This window comes from Bidens hawaiensis, unplaced genomic scaffold, assembly GCF_021521415.1.
Source record: "Bidens hawaiensis isolate Kalapana, Puna unplaced genomic scaffold, B.hawaiensis_p1.1 tig00024837_1, whole genome shotgun sequence".
In the NCBI taxonomy this organism is placed as follows: domain Eukaryota; kingdom Viridiplantae; phylum Streptophyta; class Magnoliopsida; order Asterales; family Asteraceae; genus Bidens; species Bidens hawaiensis.
Window position 1 is genome coordinate 35,053 of NW_027493939.1, and position 25,095 is coordinate 60,147.

At 33.7% G+C, this 25,095-nt stretch overlaps 1 protein-coding gene across 1 annotated transcript; it reads left to right on the forward strand.

Annotated features, from left to right (window-relative positions):
* Window positions 1-5,725: 5,725 nt before the first annotated feature.
* LOC143570150 (uncharacterized) lies at window positions 5,726-8,648 on the forward strand. Its single transcript, XM_077055883.1, has 3 exons — window positions 5,726-6,151; window positions 8,147-8,276; window positions 8,411-8,648. The coding sequence occupies exons 1-2, from the start codon at window positions 5,857-5,859 to the stop codon at window positions 8,242-8,244; spliced, it is 393 nt and encodes a 130-aa protein (XP_076911998.1). The 5' UTR covers window positions 5,726-5,856; the 3' UTR covers window positions 8,245-8,276; window positions 8,411-8,648.
* The last annotated feature ends 16,447 nt before the right edge of the window (window positions 8,649-25,095 follow it).

Sequence of the window (25,095 nt, forward strand, 5' to 3'; positions counted from 1 at the left end):
TTCTTATATGTTGTTATTCTTCACCACAAAAAAAAATATATACAAATTATAAAAAAAAACTAGTTGTCATGCATATATGCAATAGGTCGACTTTTTCTTAATGCACATGTGCACTAGTGTGTATTTTTATATGTGCAATAGTGTTGATTAGCATATATGCAATTGTTTGTATTGTATATGTACAATAGTGTTATATTATATACAAAAATAAAAAAAAATCGATATAGTGTATATGTGCATTACTGTTGTATTACATATATGCGATAGTATGTATTGCATACAATTATTAGTGTTGTATTTGCATATATTCAATAGTGTGTATTGTATAATGCAATTGTGTTGTATTATATGCAATAAAACACTATTGTATATATGCAATAGGCATTATATGCACTACAATACTACACCGACAAGTTTTTTTTTAGTATCAATATCATCTTATTAGGAGGAAAGAAAAACAAATCACAAAATATTTTTTTGAAAATAGTTAAATATAATTATTTACTAGTTCTCTAGTTCTCTTTAGATCCCACCGCCACATATATATATATATATATATATATATATATATATATATATATATATATATTAACATTAAGTTCATCATCCTCTTTAACAAACCCTAGATTCAATTCTCCTAATATGTTCCATGTTTGCCCGATTTATGTTAGGGGTTTTGTTAGATGCTTAAAAACAATGAGGATACATATTTTATTTACTTGATTTGGTATCGGAATTAGCGTAAACGGAGTCTGACCGAAATGAAACTTTGATGAACGATTTGATGATATTATAGAGTTTGTTTGTGAAATGCTATGTTTGCAGCAGGTTTAAATGAAGATTAGGGTCATATTATGTGTTCAGTTGAATTGTTTGATGTTTAATACGAGTTATTAGAGTGTTGATTTAAATCTGATCGGTTAAGATTAATTACGGGTTAATGGGGTTGTTAATGACGAAATAACTCACGTAATAATGTTTATAATTAGTGGAGAAGTCTTTTAGGTTAGATTAATGAATCGAAAAGGAAGTTACAACATCGTTTGCGATTCTCTGGCACATAAAGGTAGTTACAACATCGTTTGCAATTCACCGGCGCAGATTTCCGGCTGCCGGAGATCTCGCCGAAAAACCGAAGGGAGAAGGGGAAAGGGGGGCTGGGTTTATTATTTTATTATAATTTAAATTAAAAGTTACAGTTTAAACCCTAGACTATATATATATATATATATATATAAGTTGATTTTAAACTTTATTTACACTTTGAACCTTGAACTTTATAAATATACTTCACTAGATTAAAACTTGTCATATCTAATATCTTTAGATTGTTTACGTTTTATACCTGAATGGCTTGAAACTTGATTATTTTATAAACGTTTAAGGCTCCGAGATTCGTTAATTTAACAATACAATAGAAAATGAACGGATACGAACTTTAAATTATTAAAATTGATACATCTTGATAAATCACAAAAATAAATACATTGAAACAACTAAATGGGTCGGTTTAACGAATACAAATACGAATATGAAAAATTGACAAATGTCAAATTGTTGGAAATTAAAAATATTTGCATATCATAATAAAATATCATATACTGGAAAACCTACCAATGCTCCATTATGGTTTACACTATACACATATCAATGTGCCTCAAGCACATATGCAGTCAAAGAAAACTTTTGTGATCCTGAGATGTTAGATTTATGGCATGGCATATTAGGTCATCCGGGATCTACAATGATGAAAAGAATAACTAAAAACACTCTTGGGCATCCATTGAAATACCAAAAGATTCCACAATCAGATAGAATTCCTTTGAGAACATCTTGTTCTCCTGGAAAATTAATTACGAGGCTTTCGCCTAAAAACGTTGAAAATGAATCACCAATGTTTCTTGAAAGAATTCAAGGAGATATATGTGGACCAATTCATCCAACATGTGGACCATTTAGATACTTCATAGTTTTAATAGACGCATCAAGTATAGGGTCTCATGTCTCTTTGTTATCAACTCGTAATATAGCTTTTGCCAAATTTCTTGCACAAATTATTAAATTACGATCACATTTCCCAGATTACGCTATTAAAATGGGGAGACTTGATAATGTTGGTGAATTCACATCACATGCTTCAAACGATTATTTCATATATGTCGTAATTATTGTTGAACACCCCGTTGCTCATGTTCACACATAAAATGGCTTAGCTGAATCGTTGATTAAACGTCTACAGTTAATAACTACACCATTAATAATGAGAACAAAACTTCATGTGTCTGTTTGGGGTCATGCAATTTTACATGTTGGCTCATAAATTCGTGTGAGACTAGGTACAAAACATAAATACTCTCCCCTACACTTGCCTCTGGCTAACAACCCAATATATCCCACATTCGAATTTTTTGATGTGCAATGTATGTTCCTATTGCAGCACCACAACGCACAAAAATGGGTCCTCAAAGAAGGTTAGGAATATATGTTGGATGCAGATCCGCTTCCATCATAAGATATCTTGAACCTTTAACGGGTGTTGTATTTACAACACGTTTTGTTGATTGTTGCTTTAAAGAGGAATTTTTCCATACATTATGGGGAGAAAAAAAAAGGAAAGAAAATGGCGTCTCATGGTGTGTACCTTCATTGTTGCATCTTGATCCAAGGACTGAACAATGTAAGACAGATGTTCAAAAAGTAATACATCTACAAGAAATTGCAAATCAATTGCCTGACGCATTTACTGATACAAACAGATTTACTAAATCTCACATACTAGCTGCTAATTCCTCAACTCGAACAAGATCCCAAATAATCAAGTAAACAACAGAATGGCTCGTCAATCTCAGAAACCTTTGAAAAGTGGAAGACCAGTCGGTTCAAAGGATAAAAATTATCGAAAAAGAAAAATTCTTGAAAAGGAAGTTAATCATAAAGTGAATGATCTTGATGAGACATTGAATACCAAAGCCTCTCATGAGGATAATGTTGATGATAATAACAAAGAAATTTCAATCAACTATGGTCACACACATATCTTGTGGAATCAAGATGAAATGGAAAATATTGATAAAATATTTTCTTATTTTGTAGTAATTGACATCATGAATGGAGATGATGATCCTAAACCAAAATCTGTTGATGTTTGTCAAAATAGCCATGACTGGATAAATGGAAAGGAGTTTTGCAAGCTAAATTAGATTCATTTAACAAGCGAAATGTTTTTGGACCTATTGTTATTACACCAAAGGTTGTAAAACCTGTAGGGTATAAATCGATTTTGAGTCAATCGTGGTTGCATTAGTTCCAATTATGTAAGTCCTCCAAAGGATCATATGCAACTTGGAAAATTTGAAGGCGAAATGAGAAAGTTTTATCATAAATTGTTTAGTATGAGTTAAATTTCGAGGATGAAACCTCTTTTCTTTTTTGGGGGGGGGGGGGAGGGGTGTAGACTTGTAACAACCGTCTTTTCTTTTCGTTAAATAAATATATAATAAAAAAACTATTATTTATAATATGTTGGAATTAATATTTAGTAATGGATTTAACAATTTAAATTGGGCTCAAGGAAATATGGGCGTCAAGGATCAATAGACCTGCGAATGCGGATAGCCCACTTGGCCTACGAGTGGGAATGGGCTGAGGTGGGCACTTGCATCCGCATTTGGCAGTAAAATCTTGGGCTTGGTCAATTATCCAGTCTGATAGTCATGATAATCTGTTTGGGCTCATGGTTTATCATAGAAGCCCAGGATTTTACGGCAACATATTTGGGCTTGATCCAAGAAGGCCAAGTATAACCATTATACGAGACAAATTGACCCCATTTGTTTTGTTAGTTAACTCGACTAGTTCATGTTAACCCGGTTAGTTAGTTTAGCTAACCTAGTTAAGTTAGTTGGCTTAATAAGGGTCGGTGGACTAGTCTCGTTAGTTACGTTAGGTTTTGTAGATAATTTAGTTAGCAATTAAATGTTATACAATTAGTCGTGCTCTACTGAAGAAAGGGATAGCTATCAACTCAGAACGCAATCGAATCCCAATGAGTTTCTAACCCCTCTCCCTTTTAAGTTTTGAGGCTATGTGCATACTTGTAAGAAAAGAATTAAATATACTTTATTATTATAAGGTATATTGTAAGACATGGTTCATATATTTTTAATTGTGTATTTGCATCTATGATTGATAGAATGATAAGAATATCAAGAATTATAGTGACGGACCCTTATAATATCTATGTGAGAATTGGAACGACCGACTCTAATCATATATATGTGTTAGATTTAGGGTAGCAGACCCTTATAATATTTGTGTGAGAATGGTAGACCCTATAATATATGTGTAACAATTAGAGTGACCAACTCTTATAATATCCGTGTGAGAACTAAGGTAACAGACCCTTATAAAATATGTGTGAAAAATAGAGTGACAAGCCCTTATAATGTCTTTGTAAGAATCGGGGATCAAGCCCTGGAAACACTTTTGAATAATTACAGTGGCAGAACCTTATTAAATCTGTGAAAAATGAGGGTGCAAGCCCTTACAATACTTGTGAAGAATGTCGTATGCAAGAAAGAACGTAAGAACGCAAGTACAAGTTATGTGTAGAATAGTATCTTCATATACGAATGCTTACGTATGTGAATGTGTAGCCCGTGACTTGTTAAACTACAACTTACTAAGCGTAGCTGACTTTTTGTATGCAGGCAAATAAGTTATGCCAACGTGCTTGAAGAGCACACATAATATTGAAGAATTTGGTTGATATCTGAAGAGAAAGAAGAAGAAGAATTATAGTTATGTTTAATTATTAAAGACAGGAATTATGTTATGTTTTGAAATGATTTGACTGGTATATGTTTAATGAATATTTAAATTGCATGTTTCATGAAAGTTTTTGATAACTCTGATATTTAAGCCGTGTTTATGAATAAATCCAATATTACGTAAGGTGCTCAGGTTCAAGACCTTACAAAAGTTGATTTTGGAGGTTGGTCGAAAATCAACAAAGTGGCCACCTCCCTCGTTATGGGTCAGCTCGATCTCAACGAAACGTGTCATGTGCTTCTTGATCCGTAAATAACTACATGCACGTCTCATGTTCAAATTCATATAAGTGTCACAATTTGCATTCTAGTTTTGTGTCCAGACTCCGGATTCATATAACATCTCCAAGTTCGTGCTAGATTCATTCAACCTCTTAACACTTAAACACAACCCGGTTAAATATAATTGAAAATAAAAAACATAATTGTTTATACACGTGTATGTGTGTTTGTATATATATATATATGAGAAAGTTAACGTATTATTCTACTTGTATGTATAACTACTCTACTTGACTTTACCAATTAGCACGATAATTTCATTTGTATTTGGTCCAAACCCATATATATATATATATATATATATATATATATATATATATATATATATATATATATAAAAGTGTTCAAATAAGAATAAGGAGTTTCATAGGAATGGTAAGAACCAACAAAATTTTGACATTTGACATTACAAATGATGGTGAAATAACAATTCTAGGAAACTATGTCGGTTATTGTTAATTTTAAATCTCAATCATTCATTAACATGATCCAATAACTATGATTTATTCATAATCTTCCTAGAAAACTATTTATTTTTATGATAAACCTCAATGTATATATATATAACTCCGTTGTATATATATATATATATAACTCCGTTATCCACACTGTTCTGTTTCACACACGACACGATCTGCAAACCGAAGCTTACCAACCAAACCAAACCAATGGCTCTCGTCTCTTCACACAAACCCAAACCCAAACCCTAATTCGAACAACACCCAAATCATTCAAACAATCCATCATGTATTCAACCCACTCACCAAAATCTCAATCAATCGAACTCGATCTCGAATCCGAAACAGATTTAGGCTTACGAAAGCTGGAAGACGCATTTCATAGTATAATCGTACGCCAATCGACGCCTGATTGGCTGCCGTTTGTTCCGGGTTCCTCTTACTGGGTCCCACCTCTCCACCGCCGGCCTGATTGTCACGGGATTGTTGGGTTGCTTCGGAAGTTTCATAATAATAATAATAATAAGTCGGTGTCGGTTGGTTCGGCGAGTGGGTGGCCGTCGTTTGCTTATTTTATTGGAGGTATTATAGTGATTGTGATTATCATTTACTTGATCTGTGCTGGCATTTTAGTGTAATTGGATTAACAGGTTAACCAATGTAATCGTAATAAACATTAAACAAGTTAGGGATGTGCGGAGTGCACACTTACTTTAGTTTGTTATGATGTTAGGCGAGAAGCCCCTAGCGAAGGGCTGAAAATGAATTCTATAATTATGTCACACATAATTAGTTAGTTTGTATCTTTACACGGTGTTTAGTCCACGAGTTGGAGCTAACTTTTATATTTTTCAAAATCTTTTTCACTCGGATAACATCACCTCTAAATCAATTGGCATTCCGTTCCTAGCTTTCCACAACCACCAACAAGCAGATAAATAACCGCATAAATTAAAATCTCTAGATTTTGTGCATCGTAGAGATCACCTGGTTAAACGAGTTACACTCAGTCGTCTTCTGCCTAGTCCACTCTTGGATGCTTAACCATACTCGTCTCGCCACGATACAATCAAGGAACATGTGACCCAAATCCTAAATTGAACGCCCACATGATTTATCAAAGAGTCGGGCTCCAACATTGATATGATAAAAGTTGCTAACCCAAATTTAACCCTCTTTTCCATTCCCAACTCGGATTGCCTCCTTGATGGAGCAAAATTTACGTCACTCCGAAGCAAACAAAGCCGGGAACAGCCGAACAGGTTTTTAAGACTATTCTTTATACCCCAATGGCCCGATGATCTAGTTGAAAATAGTGTGCATAACCTCTTCCAATATGCGGCAGAAAATAACCCTCAACATCGACCGAAATGACTACAAAATCATCTACCACTTTCAAAATATTTTCCACGGCCCTGGTGTGGCAGCCTTGATTGGAATGGATTTCCACATCCTAACGCCACTGTGGATTGCGAAGACGGCCCAAGCCCACTACCTATCCTGTTTCCGTTTGAAATCGCCACCACCATTTTGATATTGCCCACTCCACAACCCCCCAAATCCTTGGGAGCAAGGACCTTATCCCACGCGACCCAAGCTATCATTGAATTAGCCTGGTTAGCTTTCCATAAAACGGCTGCCTCAACCGTTCTAGTCGATTGAAAGAGCTCTAAATTAGGAGTGGTAGTATATTATTGGGAGGCTCGATAAAACAGCCTTGCACAGTGTCAATCTTCCCCCGAAAGAAAGTGAATCAGCCTTCCAAGAAGACAATCTGGTTATCTTGGTGGAAGATTGGCACTGTGCAAGGCTGTTTTAGGGAGCCTCCCAAGGAGAGGCAGTATCCCCCGGCCCTATTTGGCACCTACGTAATGGTGTTGCTCATGTTAAAAGGTGATGTGGCATGAGTTTGGTGATATGCTAGTTTCTTAATGTATGAAGTATGAAGTCTCCTTGAGGTATTCACCCAGTGGCATTAGTACTAGGAACTTGGCATACGTGGGCACGCATATTATGCAACATTTTAATGCATTGGCTTGGAAAATCTCCAAAAGTCGGTTCATGGGTACACAGAATTATAACTTATGTAAATGTTAAAGATTGCAATAAGCTAAACATAGTCAAGGTTCTTGATACTACTTGGATGTACTCTAAATTTCATTGAATTGCAATTTTTTTTAGATTTTCTAAGTCAGCCTGTATTGCATGAATGAAATAAGAATGTTAAACCAACCGAGTATCTCATTAATCATTATTTTGTCAACCAAAAAAGCAGTTCATTAAAAAGATATAATCATGACCAGTTAACATTTTCGTAGACATTTGAGACTATAATGCGAGGTTCGGTGCATGTTTATGACATAATTTTTGTGGTAGATAAAATGCTAATAAGATATGTGGATGAAGGCATCATATACATATACACATAACAAAGCTACAATAAGCAAGCTGGTTTAGTGGGGCACCTTTGTCCAGTGTAATGTGATATATAAATATATCTATATTGTATGTACCTGATTACTTATAAAGACAATTGTAGTTAGTGAGACTTGCTTACTATATATAACGTACTCTCAGGCACATCCGCTTTGCATCCAGTGCCTATTGAGATGGAAGCAGAGGAGGTTCATAGCAATGAAGAGAATACGCACGATGTCAACAATGAGGAAGGATGAACATTCATGTACAATACATCCTGATCTTTCAAGTAAGTTTAACTCCGGCCGGGTCAACCAGTAACAGTCACAGATATTTTTCAATAATTTGGATGAAATGATAAGTTATCGGTTAGCTGTGTATATTTTGTTAGTTTGGTTGTTGACTTGTTATTCGACACTGCAGGGACGCTTCCTGTTGTAGATGTTATGAAAGGACTAAAAAGCCCTTGTGGATCAAAGAAGGGGGAGCAGAGTTGTTTGTACAGTTGAGCCTTGGGTGGTGGGTATGTTGGTAAATTATTTGTATGCTCTTAAAACATTCTCATAAGCTGCAAGGCTTCTTTAGTTTCTTATGTTGTGACATTTCAAATAGATTTAAGATCATGGTGCTAAACACGCCTTGCAGGATTTGGCTTTTAAATCTACATATATATAATCGCTTGATATGAGATGTTTGGATGGTTGAACCCTTCTATGCATGCGCGATGATATGTAATGTTCTTATGTATCCGAAATCATAGGCATCTCTTGTGTGTTTGAGATGATTTTACATCACTAAATTACTCAAGCATCTGAAAGATTGTATCTAGGGTTGTAAACGAACCGAATGAACACGAACAAGGGTATGTTCGTGTTCGTTCATTCATTTTTTTAAACGAACACTAACACAAAAACTTACACTTAATTTAACAAATATTTGGTGTTCGTGATTGTTTGTTTAGAAAATGATCATATTTGTATTCGTTTATGTAAACAATTCACAAACATAAGTGAACGTAAATTGAACAAAGATAAACAAACATAATTGAAAATTCTTAAATGAACACAAACAAACATAAGCATAAACAAACGTTTACGAACATAAATGAAGGAACGAAACATGTGTTCATGTTCGTTTGTTTAATTAAATGAACACAAACTTCTTGTTCATGTTCATTCGTTTATTAAAATAAACGAACTTTTGGCTGAATGGTTCACCAAGAGTTCACTGAACGTTCGTTTTGTTTACAGACCTAATTGTATCAATGTGTTTATGAACCGAGTAAGTTGGTTGGTTTTTTAGATATATGTGGTTTAGTTATGATTATATCTGATTTGGTCGACAGTTTGAAACTTAGGGTTGATAGCTTGTGACAACTTTTTCCCTCGACAACGTTATCCCAAGCTTGTACATTCGTGTCTCATTTTCGTTTGTTACTTTTTCGGCTTTTAATTAATATTGAAATGCTTGCAATATATCCAAGTCTGCTAGATTACCAATTTTACCAACTCTAAAACGTAATTACTAGTTTTACAATGTTTTACAATTTTTATTATGTTATAAATATATATTATGGTGGTTATCAATACCTAATATAGATTAGGCTTATTGTCCAAGTTATCTTCTCTTATATATACATCTTATTATACCTCATTATAATACACACCTTATTAATAAAATCTCTCCTTTTCTCCCTACATGTATTCTCTTATTCTTTAGCTATTACAACACGTTATCAGCACGAGCCTCTCAAGTCGGAATGCCAATCCCTTACCTCCGTTCTCAACACTCAAGTCATCCTTAATTGGTCCTAATGGGGTAATCTACAAATCAAGTCAGCATATTGAATCCATGATTTTATTACAGACAAGTTTATTGTGTTGGGTTGATTTATGGAACTTTCTTTTAAACGGTGAAACTAAATTTTTAGAAAGATCAATCTTGATTTGAATATTTATGTTGTTAAGCAACCAACTTAGTTTTGAACACTTTCGATTAGCCCATAATTTTGTTTGTTTTCAGTATCATAATTAAGCCAAACATAATTGATTATAATATATTATTCCTTTCGTTCAATGCATGAGAATAATTTCTTTCATTACAAACTAATTACTATGCATTTTATTTCAATATTAAACCTGTTAAATTGAAAGGTTGTTAGGAGCTTTCCGTATGCATTAATTCAGATTTAATATTAAGTTGATATCTGATTTTTTTATGTAAGTTTATAATTATCTAAAAGAGTATATTTGATTGAGTTTGAAGATATAAACATTTGTAACGTGATTTCCGTTATTCCGGTTCCACGTATATGCATGGTGTTAACATAATAATATTAATATTTTATATGATATATGATGATCTATAAAAGGTATTAGTTTATTATACGCATAAATTATTTGAATCCAAAATAAATTGATATCATCCTACATCCAAGATTTATTTATGTCTCGTTATAATTCTGTAATTATTTGGGTAGAAGTTCTGTGTTGATCAAACATATTTGCTTCTTTTGGTTTTCGTCTTATTAATAAGATATTAAATTATTGATAATATATTTTCCACCTATATTGAAGAATAATATTAGAAAATAGTTATTTTACGAGATTTATAACCTTCTTGAAAAAGAAAAAAATATTTTATTTTATATCGATTTATGATTAATAAATGGTTTTACTTATTATTATGATTATTTTGTTTCTAAAATTTGATCATTTATGATTAATATATGAGATCTTATCGTCATACTTATAATTTTTATATTAGACTAAAAATTGGATTGGTTTGTTATATCAGTTAAAACTAGGGATGAACATTTTGTCCCAAATACTCGTACTTGTACCGTATCCGTACACGTACCTGTATTCGTACCGATTTAGCTTATTCGGTACGAGTATTGGTACTCATTTTTGTTGAATTTTGGTACAGGTACAATCGGATATAGGTACGGCTATGGTACGGGTACATTTGGTATTTTGTACCTGTTTGGAGTATATAAAGGTTTAATTGGAATTCTTCATATTTAATATATAAAATAAATTCTTCAACCATGTTATTATTGAACAAATAGCAAACGTTTCTTCAATATTAAATAATTTAACATCCAAGACTCGAACCACCAAACAAATCACTTAATGTCGGTGACCAAATTAGGGTTCTTCAATACCATCTTATCATTAAATCGACGGCCAATTTGGTACGTGTACTAATTTGGTACCCGTCACGTACCTGTGAAAGTACCGATACCCGAATTAATTGGGGTTATTTTTTGCTCGTACCGGTACCGGTTTCAAGATCGTCGAATATTTGGAAATAGAAAACCAAAGTGGTACAAAAACGGGTACCGTACCGATATACCCGTACCAATACCCATACACGTACCCGTACCATACCGAAAACTTTGGTACGAGTATTGGTACGTGTTTTTGTTGATTTTTGGTACGAGTACAATCGGGTATAAGTACGGGTATTGTCCCACGCTCATCCCTAGTTAAAACTTTTATTGATATATTTTTGTATTTAAATGTTTGGTTAGCCAAAAGAAAAAAAAATACCTATGCACGTTTAATATGTTTGATTTACATGGTTAATAATTTAGTATCAAACCAATGAAGTTAGAAAATTATGGCTCCAAATTTTCTATAGATAAGTCTTTTTAATAAATATAATAAAGGCGATACAAGAGTTGGATAGCTAGATTAAATCTTGTAACCTGACATAAATAATATATTGACAATCGTATATGTAAAATTGTTATATTTGTTGCTTTATACGTTTTCTTTTTGTTATACATAATACAATCATGTATTAGAATTTGTAAAATGTTTGATAATTGTCGTGTTCTTCGTTTAATTTATTCAAATAGTTATATGCTCGTCAAAGAGTAATTTAGTGAGTGCAAATTGTAAACTAATTTGTATGCACGTGATATAAGTTGTGCTTTGTATAACATCGTAGTTTTTTTATCATAACTTGTTATACTTTAAATTTGACTCAATTATATAAAAATGTTTTCTACATATTGTAATATTTTTATATAAATGGTATTGAATAGACCAAGTAAACCAAAGTTGCAGTTTATTATCATTATTGTGAAAAGTGTAAATGTGATTAAATATGACACATGAAGTGTGAGTCTTCCCTCATTAATGAAGGTTATAAAATATTAGTATGACAAAACACACATGATTCATTCATGTAATTACTTCTCTGTATATTATGTGAAGGGAAGATTAATTATGAGGAAAAACCGAATAAGACAATTTTATATTTGTCAAACCTCATATATGCTCCTAAAGTGATATATTATTAAAACGAATGAAAGTTTGAAGTGATATTGTATTGTTGTCCGAGAAAATTATGAATAAACCATGAAAATGTTTTGGTTTTATATCATTCCTTGAAGTGATGTGACTATGTATTGATCGTTGTGATCATGGACATAATTGAAAAATGTAACGATGTTTATATTAACAATGAGATCAACCATGGAATTACAATGATGATCATGTTAATGATGAGATCAACCACTACAAGTTGCAAATAGATTGATCATATATGAGAACAAAATACGAACATACAAAAGTGAAATCACATCGCTTGGAATGATAATACAATGTTCTCTCATATTTAACTATTTGCATTAAAGAAACATAATATGATCATAAACATGAAGTTTATGGATCATGATTATCTAGGCATGATTGGTTAGACCACACCGAGTCAATGATGTAAAAGTTATTGAAGAACCAAAAGATTCTTTATAATGATTATACATGTAAATATTGCTCTCAATGGGAATTATTTATTTACCAACCAAAGGAGGGTGTGAATCCCTAAATGTTATGGAATGAGAAAAGGATATACATATCCTAACATGATACCATTTAGTATTTCAAAATCGATGCATCGTCTAAATGATTATCAAATTCACAACTTGAAGTTTGTGAGAAATCTGGCTTAGCTAATAAGATAGCATGCATATTATTTCAACTTGGTATATTTACATTTGGTTATAATAATGAATTTTATTACCAAGTTAATAATGATCATTGGAATAAGTGTTGAACTTTATAACAAATTATGTTCTTACATAAATTGTTTTGTAGACTAATACTCAACGTCTATAATTGGTTGCAAAGGAAATTATCACGAGAGCAAAGGTTCATGTTTATATGTGAGTACATATGATTTTACATGTCTTTAAACTAATTCACATCAAGCCAACAAGTTATGATACTTCCTCCCCATTGCGATTGGTTTTTTGGTCAGTAACCAAATATTTCTCATCTAATATTTCGTATGTGTTATATTGAAATTAATCCACCACAAGACACAAATATGAGACCACAAAGGAAGTTGAGAATTTATGTCAGTATTAAATATGATATAAGATTAAATACTTAGAGCCAATAGTGAGATATTTGTTTCTGGCTCATTGGTCTTCACTTTAGTGAATCGATGTTCCCAACATCAGGGGGAGATATAAGGCAGTTGGAAAATGAATTTAGTTGGAATGAATTATCATTGATCCTCAAACTAAGTTATATAAACTGAAAATTCAAAGGATAATTCATGTATACATCTTAACGAATCAATTACCAGACAATTCACTTACCAAAATAGAGTGTCTATCTAAGATACATATACCAACTGCTAATGCTCCAATTAAAGCTGTCTAAGAAGGACAGACGCATATTGATAATGAGTCTAATACACGCGTGTAACATGGTAGACCAATCGATTCCAAATGTAAAATTTCCTCGAAAAATTGGAGCAATTAATAAAGATGGTCAAGTCGAGGTACAATAAAAAGGTCTCTTGAAAGACATTAGACATGATGGTTCTAGAAGGACCTCAGTTTCCTGAAAATAAAGAGCTCTTAGTATACTACTATTTTGTATCATGTCTAAAAAAATATGGAATCGAAATAAAGGTGACGTCGTTATACTTTTATATATATAATATAGCGCTTGCAAATGATGAGGATCAAGATATAAGATCTGCCTATGAAAAATGATTGGCCAAAGAGGAGAGACACAAATAGGGCAGAGTTGAATTCTCTAAATAACGGAAAGTTTTCGGTATTAAATATTATATAAGATTAAATACTTAGAGCCATTAATGAGATATTTGTTTATGGCTCATTGGTCTTCACTTTAGTGAATCGATGTTCCCAACATCAGGGGGAGATATAAGGCAGTTGGAAAATGAATTTAGTTGGAATGAATTATCATTGATCCTCAAACTAAGTTATATAAAATGAAAATTCAAAGGATAATTCATGTATACATCTTAACGAATCAATTACCAGACAATTCAGTTACCAAAATAGAGTGTCTATCTAAGATACATATACCAACTGCTAATGCTCCAATTAAAGCTGTCTAAGAAGGACAGACGCATATTGATAATGAGTCTAATACACGCGTGTAACATGGTAGACCAATCGATTCCAAAGGTAAAATTTCCTCGAAAAATTGGAGCAAGTAATAAAGATGGTCAAGTCGAGGTACAATAAAAAGGTCTCTTGAAAGACATTAGACATGATGGTTCTCTAAGAACCTCAGTTTCCTGAAAATAAAGAGCTCTTAGTAAACTACTATTTTGTATCATGTCTAAAAAAATATGGAATCGAAATAAAGTCGACGTCGTTATACTTTTATATATATAATATAGCGCTTGAAAATGATGAGGATCAAGATATAAGATCTGCCTATGAAAAATGATTGGCCAAAGAGGAGAGACGCAAATAGGGCAGAGTTGAATTCTCTAAATAACGGAAAGTTTTCGGTATTAAATATTATATAAGATTAAATACTTAGAGCCATTAATGAGATATTTGTTTATGGCTCATTGGTCTTCACTTTAGTGAATCGATGTTCCCAACATCAGGGGGAGATATAAGGGAGTTGGAAAATGAATTTAGTTGGAATGAATTATCATTGATCCTCAAACTAAGTTATATAAAATGAAAATTCAAAGGATAATTCATGTATACATCTTAACGAATCAATTACCAGACAATTCACTTACCAAAATAGAGTGTCTATCTAAGATACATATACCAACTGCTAATGCTCCAATTAAAGCTGTCTAAGAAGGACAGACGCATATTGATAATGAGTCTAATACACGCGTGTAACATGGTAGACCAATCGATTCCAAAGGTAAAATTTCCTCGAAAAATTGGAGAAAGTAATAAAGATGGTCAAGTCGAGGTACAATAAAAAGGTCTCTTGAAAGACATTAGACATGATGGTTCTTTGAAGAACCTCAGTTTCCTGAAAATAAAGAGCTCTTAGTAAACTACTATTTTGTATCATGTCTAAAAAAAATATGGAATCGAAATAAAGTCGACGTCGTTATACTTTTTTATATATATATAATATAGCGCTTGAAAATGATGAGGATCAAGATATAAGATCTGCCTATGAAAAATGATTGGCCAAAGAGGAGAGACGCAAATAGGGTAGAGTTGAATTCTCTAAATAACGGAAAGTTTTCGGTATTAAATATTATATAAGATTAAATACTTAGAGCCACTAATGAGATATTTGTTTATGGCTCATTGGTCTTCACTTTAGTGAATCGATGTTCCCAACATCAGGGGGAGATATAAGGCAGTTGGAAAATGAATTTAGTTGGAATGAATTATCATTGATCCTCAAACTAAGTTATATAAACTGAAAATTCAAAGGATAATTCATGTATACATCTTAACGAATCAATTACCAGACAATTCACTTACCAAAATAGAGTGTCTATCTAAGATACATATACCAACTGCTAATGCTCCAATTAAAGATGTCTAAGAAGGACAGACGCATATTGATAATGAGTCTAATACACGCGTGTAACATGGTAGACCAATCGATTCCAAAGGTAAAATTTCCTCGAAAAATTGGAGCAAGTAATAAAGATGGTCAAGTCGAGGTACAATAAAAAGGTCTCTTGAAAGACATTAGACATGATGGTTCTCTAAGAACCTCAGTTTCCTGAAAATAAAGAGCTCTTAGTAAACTACTATTTTGTATCATGTCTAAAAAAATATGGAATCGAAATAAAGTCGACGTCGTTATACTTTTATATATATAATATAGCGCTTGAAAATGATGAGGATCAAGATATAAGATCTGCCTATGAAAAATGATTGGCTAAAGAGGAGAGACACAAATAAGGCAGAGTTGAATTCTCTAAATAACGGAATGTTTTTTGGGCCAACTGTCCGTATAACTAAAGTTGTAAAATATGTTAGATATAAACGGGTCTTTTATGTGAGTTATGAAAATTCAATAAAGTGATATAAGGCAAAATTGGTAGCACAAGGATTTTGCAAAGACCCATGATTAATTATGAGGAGACGCACTCTCCAATGGTGGAAGCATTGACTTTCCGATATCTAGTCTGGTAATAGAAAGAGAGAATTGATATGCATCTAATAAATATTGTGATTCAGTTGATAATAAAAGTTTACAAGAAAGTATTCGAAGGATTTGAATTAACAAATCATGTAAATTAAATTCTCGAGAACACTATGACTCATGTTGTATACTGATTCATATTTGAATATGTTACGATTATTGAATATGTTGAACATAAATGTAACTCCTAAAGAGTTTCCTAAGGTAGTTGAATACCTGAAATGTTAACTAATACATCTTACTGATGGAATTCTTGTGCATCAATAAGCATACACATAGAAGAGAATCTATATGATGAGTACAATATCTCAATGAACAAAGAAGTGGTACAATATGGATTTTTGATATGTGATACAAAATGAGGTGTTAATGAGCAAGTTTATGCAACAAAAATCCTGGAAAAGTGAATGTGTATACATAATTTGTCAAGTTGAAAAGAAGTCTATGATGGATTGGCAAATGCATGGATTTATGCTTATTACGTATGGACTAAACTATTTGAATTGAGCTTGGCACAAATCAAGAGATATTTTGATAAATAAGGAGATAAGTTAGATATAATTAGCCATACTTTTATCAAAATTTCACTCTTAAAGGGTCATTATAATCACATTTTACAATGATGATGTACATATCACCGAGAGAAACTTATGAGCTTTTAAAGAGAAAATTCTTTTTGAAAGACCTTGACACGGTGTGATTATTGTTCGACTTATAGTTCGCGCGTATGTATAATTATATGTTTATAAATCCATCAAGTTGCATCTAGATAATGTTGAGACATTTTACCATGGACAAATTGAATCCTTTTAGCATGTTAAAGGATGTCTAACAATGACTATATATCATTGTCTATCTAAATATGAATATTATTGGTTTGGAAATACCATAATAAATGCATTTGTGCATTATGTTGTACAGTTAGCTATATATGATTATTATTTTCTTTATTTATATTTATTGGCATGTGTTCTACTAGGAGACATCACAACGGGTTAAAACATATATTTCAGGTATGAAAATATGTGTTTATATTTTACTAACCCATCAAAACAAGTTTGGTTAGTCTTGTTGATGCAGAGAAACACAACAGGGTCATAGTGTTTGCCAGATGAATCAATAGAAGTTTTCACGTGAAGATAATACAACATCATTCAACTAAGGATTCAAATGTTAACGAACGAAGACGCAAATGATTGACTACAAAAGTTTTGTGCAACTTTCATAGAAGATCGATATTTACCATTTTGACGAATATATAAATCAGGGGGAGACAATACGCGCTGCACTCTTTTTCCCTTAGCTGTGGTTTTGTCCCACTGGGTTTTCCTAGCAAGGTTTTTAATGAGGCAGCATCTCCAAGCGTATTAAGTTGATAACCAAGGGGGAGTGTTATAAATATATATTATGGTGGTTATCAATACCTAATATAGATTAGGCTTATTGTCCAAGTTATCTTCTCTTATATATACATCTTATTATACCTCATTGTAATACACACCTTATTAATAAAATCTCTCATTTTCTCCCTACATGTCTTCTCTTATTCTTTAGCTATTGGGCTTGTTTCACAACATATTACTATTTTTGATGATTTTAATTATTTTACTTGAACATATCTTTTGGTCTTCAACTAGGCTTCTTGACTACAATAATAAGCAAACAAAATGTTGACGGTTGTGCCTAAAGAATTGTGTTAAACGCGGGTCCCTTAAAACATATTTCGGATCCCTTAAAACACGGTTGTGTCTGTCTCCAGATACAATAGCCGAAGCAATATGTACTGTTGGAGGCCACGCGCCCGAGACTACACTAGGTATATCGGTGTTCTTGAAAAGGAATAGGAAATAATAAGATGGTGAAGGAATCGAGTAGAGGGTACTTCTCTCTATAGTTTCCCGACGTACGTATCTTCAAGTGAACACAATTATTGTATAATTTTTCTACATGTATTTTTCAAGTCTATCTCAAATGAGGCACACAACCTACTAATATATACATAGTTGAAGGTAAATCAAGAGTCTCACTTAATTAGTGACTTAATGTTGTAATGAAATTAATTAAGTGTCATCAAACTACTTTACTCAAAAGTTTCACCAAACCAAGAGTTTTATATTAATAATAATACAATAAATTAATTTTCATTCACTATTTCTAATTTTCCAACTATGGCATGATGATATATTGTTATGTGCTCTGAAAAACAAGCTTTACACAATAATAACACATGAATTTGGTTCTCGCTCCTCACATAACTAATGGTGTTGGTTGTAAATTTGTTATCACATAAAGAAAAATGCGAATAATTTCGTTAATCGTTACAAAGCATGCTTGGTTGTCAAAGGTTATTATCATACAAAAGAAATATAATGTACCGACACCGTTAGATTGATTTTATATATTGTTTCTCACATGGCTGGCATATCCGACAAGTATATGTAAATGTTCATTTTCGCAACGGTAATCTTGAGGTTGTCTACATGACTCGCCCAGTCGCCCTCATCATTATATCTCCCTAAAAAATGGTGATATATGGTTGGAACAAGCTCCACGGGCATGGTTTTGAATATCATCATCCGCTCTTTAAAGTTTTGGTTTCAAACAATGCATCTCTAAAGCATCTCATTTGTTTGTTGTCACGACATGTGATTTGCTATGTTCTTGTTTATGTAGATGACATTATTATTACTAGCAACTAGTTTGACTTTGTTGCAAATTTGATTGGTTGTCTTCATTAACGCTTTTCCCTAAAGAACCTCGGTAACTTGAATTATTTCTTAGGTGTTTGATGACGAGGGTAGCCCAAAGAATTAATAAAATGGTTTCCACACATTAACGCTAAAAGGGTTAAAAGGTTAAAAGCTTCGTTTCCCGCCCAAACTTATGAAAACAAGTACCCATGTGCTATAGTACAATGTCAACTCACTATTCACATCATTGTCCCTTCTGAGCAAGGGACATGTTCAGATAAAGTATTAATATTTTAATCATGGACCAATGGTCCAAAGCTTCCCGTCCATAAAGGTCAACCTTCTAAGCAGACTGGAGGTCAATTAGTTTGTACACTGGACAAAAGGCTTGGTCTTTCCTCCTATAAAAGGAGGACTTGCCATAAACAAGAAACAACATGATCAGGGCAGATAACATACTCCCGCTGATCTTCTCTTCTTCCTTGAGAAATAGGCTCCTTGCTTATTTCTTTTTTACTTCACAAACACCATAGCTTCACCAAGAACATCATTCAAGAACCGATTCCAAACATCACGGTTATGGATCTCCGGTGAACTATAACAACTAACAACAAACTAGTAAACCTCCTTCTACGTTTTGCAAACGTAGAGGGACACCACGACCTGCGTTAGGTTAACCTGCACCCTTGAAGCTTGTTAGCCTAACCAGTCCATTCACTATCATTGGTCTTATGTTTGTTGTAGCAACAAGTTGGCGCCCACCGTGGGGCTACGTCGCTTACTTTATCTTAAAGACCAGTAGTGTAGCTCCATCACCATGTCGGAAGGTGGATCTCCCGAAGAAGTCGACTGTAACATTCGTCAAATTTTAAACCTCGAAAATCCGATCCGTTTTGTGTGTGTGTGTTCTAATTATACTATGTTTTTCGAAACCTTAAAATTTAAATGTTCAATTTGAGTTATGAATGCGTTAAGAGAAAATATTTAACATTTAGTTGTTGAATTAATTAGTATTTTATAATATTTATTTTGTAAAAAAAATGTATATGTGTTAAATGAAAATGGAGAAAAATAAAAGGTCTAGGCGGGGCTGTTTGAAGTTTTTAAAAAGTTGGAGGACCATTCCTGTCAAAGAATGAAAGTTAGTTATGAGTGTCTGCAACAAACACGTACTGTCGGTGTCTACTTCCGAGTTCCGGCCACCACCATTTTTTTCCGGCGACGTCTTTAACCGCCATTTAGTGAATGATTTCACCGTTGGAATTCGCGATTTTTTTCAAGAATCATGCCATTATTAGAACGCGTTTTTCTTTGTCAAACCTTCCAATCTTAATCCCAAATCACCGCCCGGAACTCGCGGAATTTCCAAAGGTGAATACGCGTGGTTTATTCTATATAAACTGACCCTTGTAATCATTTATAAGGCACCTCACTACACTCGTTATCCCTTCCACACTTGAAACTTAAGCTCTGTTCTTGGTCTTTGACGGCGTCGTCGTTGCGTTCTCCAGTCAAACGGCCGGAGTTGAATTGAACACCAAATAGAGGTGTCTTCACCTCCCGCGTTTCATTTGCCTAAGATCTTGTCTTTTTCATCTTCATTTTCATGTGAGTTTACATACCCCTTTTTCATCTTTTATATTTTGGGGGTAGCATGTATACCTTATTTAATTTTATTCATTCTTTTATTTCCACATCTATTTAAGACACAATTCAATATATGTTTATGTGTGATTATTGCATGCTCTATGATTATGCTATATGTGCTTAAATGTTTATTTTTTTTTTTGTTTGGTGGTTGGTATCTCATCCTCATCTATCCTCATCTAGTATGATCATATTTACCCAAGTACATTGATTTCGTATCAATAAGAACTGGTCCACATCTATTTAGTTGTTTACATTTTCATAAGAATTGTAATACTCATCATTTACATATGAATTGTGATTTATCTATATATATATAAAACTAAAACTTATGTATTCTCACCAACATTCGTGTTGACAAACTTTATTTTTATGCATGTTACAGGTACAACTAGTTGATATTATTCAAGATTAAAGACAATAGTTTGACCTTAGGATATCTATTCAAATAACAAAATTTTGATGTATTTGTTACGAATATTGAATTTGTGTACTTGTTTAATGCTAATGAAATTAAATAGTTATTGTCATTTTAATTAGCGTCTTTTGAGCTACTGTCCAATCTATACGTTACGCCCCGGCATGTTCCGCCGCCTTTGGTCGGGGTGTGACAGATTGGTATCAGAGCCGAAGGCTATAAGATAGGTGGTTAGGTATAACGGCCTAGTAGCATGCTTAGGGTCCCTATACATGATATGCCTTTATGTGTTTGCACCCTGAATTATATTATTGATTGCAGTAGCTTAAATACTATTTAATAATTTAATATTATTTTGGTACACAAATTCACACACTCAATCCGAGGTCAAAAAATTTTTCAAAACTTTAGGACGTTTTAAAAAAAATTAAAAAAAGGGAAATTCCTTAAGAAATCCCGACTTTTTACTCCCCTCTCCTTGAGGATGATTCGTGGGACGAATATGTAGCAACTGTAAGAGGGACGCACTTGTTTACCGAACTCTTGACACCAAGGCTTGCGAGCCTAAGGAAGTGCAATGCGCATAAATCTCAATCAACCGCGAGACCTGGTTGCCTTCCTGGAGTGTTCGTTAAGGATGTGGAACTTATTAGGCCAAAGCATATCACACCAAACGTACCCGAATCTGCTACCCTCATTGTATCAAACGTGGTCATGTGACGATCACACTCTTAAATCAGTGATAAGATTTTTCCCTAATTTTTTTTATTAAGAATGAATATTTTCTCATATTATTAATTTCATCAATACCCTAAGTTAAGGTTATTAAAACTTTATTTTGTATTCTCATGAATTTTCACAAAACTCAAAATTTCACATAGTTATACATACAATTTTTTTTCTTTTTTTCCAAACCATAATAAATTTTTCACGTGTCGTCATTGTAGCATGTCTTCTTCCCGCCTTATCAACCGTAACCGTCGCACCGGCAACTCAGGCCGTAGCATGTCATCCCGCATCGCTAAGGGAATCGTGGAAGCCCTCCCAATAATCATCTCTCAACTCCAAAATGTGAATGCCCATACATCATCCACAACACCGAACCCAATTGCTTACCCCCTCAAACAATTCAAGAGTGTCAACCCGCCCGAATACCACGGTATCGACGGTGCTACCGTTCTCCTCCAATGGTTCGAAGAAATGGAGAGCATATTCCTCCAATGTGAATGCCCCGAGGACAAGAAAACCAATTACGCCTTGAGAAAGCTTAAGAAGAATACCCTCAATTGGTGGAATGGTGAGAAGCGCACGCTTGGCGCTGAGGTTGCCATGACCTTGCCATGGGATGACCTCAAGAAACTTATGCTCAAGAAGTTCTGCCCGAAACATGAGATTCGGAAGTTGGAAGAGGAATTTTGGAATTTGAAACAAGAAAATGGTAATGAGATCACCTACAATGATCGTTTCCATGAACTGAGCCTTCTCATTCCCCACATGGTCACTCCACTCGAGCGGGCAATCGACAAATACATCTCGGGTTTGCCTATGGAAATCCAAGACTCCGTTCTAAGTCGTGACCCTTAAACCCTCCATGATGCCATCACCTTAGCCGGTACCCTCACCGAAAACCACGTTAAGGCCGGAACCTTGACGCGGAAAAATTTCAAGAAGCCCAATGATAAGACTGCATCTGAGCCCACCGAAGAACCCAAGCCCAAATCTCCCAAACCCGAGCCTTCTAAGCCCGAATCCTTCAAGCACAACAACTCTCCTCATTACCGCAACAATAAAAGAAAGTCCAATTCCCAAAACTATGTATTGGCCCAATCACAAGCCCAACCCACCAAGAAACCCTACACAGGACCCCACCCATTGTGTGATACGTGCAACTTTCACCATTCGCCTAACCTCAAGTGTCGACAAATGCACCCATTGCAATCGATTTGGTCACCTCTTTACCACATGTCGTGAATGCAACCAACTTTTGATGCAACCATTTACCTCACCTCTTACCCAACCCTTACCTTATGCTCAACCGTTTACTCAAGGACCCCCAACTATTAGAGCTTGTTACAATTGTGGAGACCCTAACCATTATCGCAATGCATGCCCAAGACTCGCACACAAGAACCAAATTCAATCCTACCCGACCCAAACCGCTCAATATCAAGCTTACCTAGCACAAGTAAATCAACTTCAACCAATCCAAGCTCAACCCATCCAAGCAATTCAAGCCCAACCCATTCAACCAATTCAAGTCAACCAAACTCCAATCAACCAATCAACCTCAAGTGACCAAGCTACTCAAGGACAAGTGTGTTACATCAACGGTTCCCGAGTCTAAGCCTAACCCTTCATGAAGACATGCTATGCAAAAGACGTATTTCTTATTTAGTCCTTTTCATTTAAATCTAATGTATTGACTTCATAAAATCTCTTGTTTGTTATGAATAAGAATGGTGGTTATTTATAAGGCTATTTAATCCCTCATTTATTCATATCTTGTCGACTATTGCACTATTTATTGTTGCACCATTTATTATCATGATTTAAGTGGTCTATGGCTGGTTGTTTACCGGGACTATGTGCATGGATATGCGCATGGTTATCTAATAGCACCTTATTTGTATAATGAACTACCTATGACCGATTCCTACAAACATGTTGGAAATTGGGACTATGAACATGTGTTGTACATAGTTATCTAATAGGAGTCATATGTACAAATTTTATTTCGATATTTTAATACATAGCTACCCAAACCCTCCAAACTCACCTCATTCTCACGGTACACTTTTCTCATCCAATTTTATAATATTGACTTCAAGCATCATATGTTATTATATTTCTCTAATCATGTGATTCGTTTGATATGTGAACTTGTCTTTGTGAATACTTATTTGTAAATTTTTCTTGTCATCCTAAGTATTTCTAATTATTAAATTTCAAAGTTCCCTCCATCTAATTATGTAATTTAGTTATTATTAATTTTGATGATGAACTTAGTAATTTTTTTTTATTTTACAAAATTTTTACTAGCTATTTATGCTAATCAAATTTTACTCATTAATATTTTTTTTTTATTTTTTGCTCTTGCTCAGATTGTTCCATTTATTTATCAACTTAAAAAAAAGTTTTTCATTTACCGTGTTTATCGAACCCGCACAACGGGATGAACCATGTGCATCATGCGACGATCTAAATAATTATGAGTGCACGCATAATTATCGAAATCCTCGCATGGAACTCAGTGAATACGGTTGTGTGTCATACCTAAGAACCTAGGGTGATTTTGGGTAACGGTACAAATATCGATGTGATAAGGGCATGGTGGATACGCCGCTGCTACATCCTATATATAAGTGTCCTTATCATGCCTTCAGTTTGTAGTGTTATTTGGGTCACCTGAAGATCTGTGTTATTTTTTTTTATATAAAAAAAATCTCTTGACAATACCTTATTTCTTTATGTTATGTTTTTCTATAATTTCGGAACGAAATTTAAAAAATGTTGTAAATACTGTAACATTCGTCAAATTTAAAACCCGAAAATCCGATCCGTTTTGTGTGTGTGTGTTCTAATTATACTATGTTTTTCGAAACCTTAAAATTTAAATGTTCAATTTGAGTTATGAATGCGTTAAGAGAAAATATTTAACATTTAGTTGTTGAATTAATTAGTATTTTATAATTTTTTTTTGTAAAAAAAAATGTATATGTGTTAAATGAAAATGGAGTAAAATAAAAGGTCTAGGGGGGCTGTTTAAAGTTTTTAAAAAGTTGGAGGACCATTCCTGTCAAAGAATGAAAGTTAGTTATGAGTGTCTGCAACAAACAAGTACTGTCGGTGTCTACTTCCGAGTTCCGGCCACCACCATTTTTTTTCCGGCGACGTCTTTAACCACCATTTAGTGAATGATTTCACCGTTGG

Coding starts and splice junctions, on each gene's coding strand:
- LOC143570150 (XM_077055883.1), top strand. CDS start 5,857: ATGTATTCAACCCACTCACCAAAATCTCAATCAATCGAACTCGATCTC. Junction 6,152..8,146: donor GTTTGCTTATTTTATTGGAG/GTATTATAGTGA, acceptor ACGTACTCTCAG/GCACATCCGCTTTGCATCCA.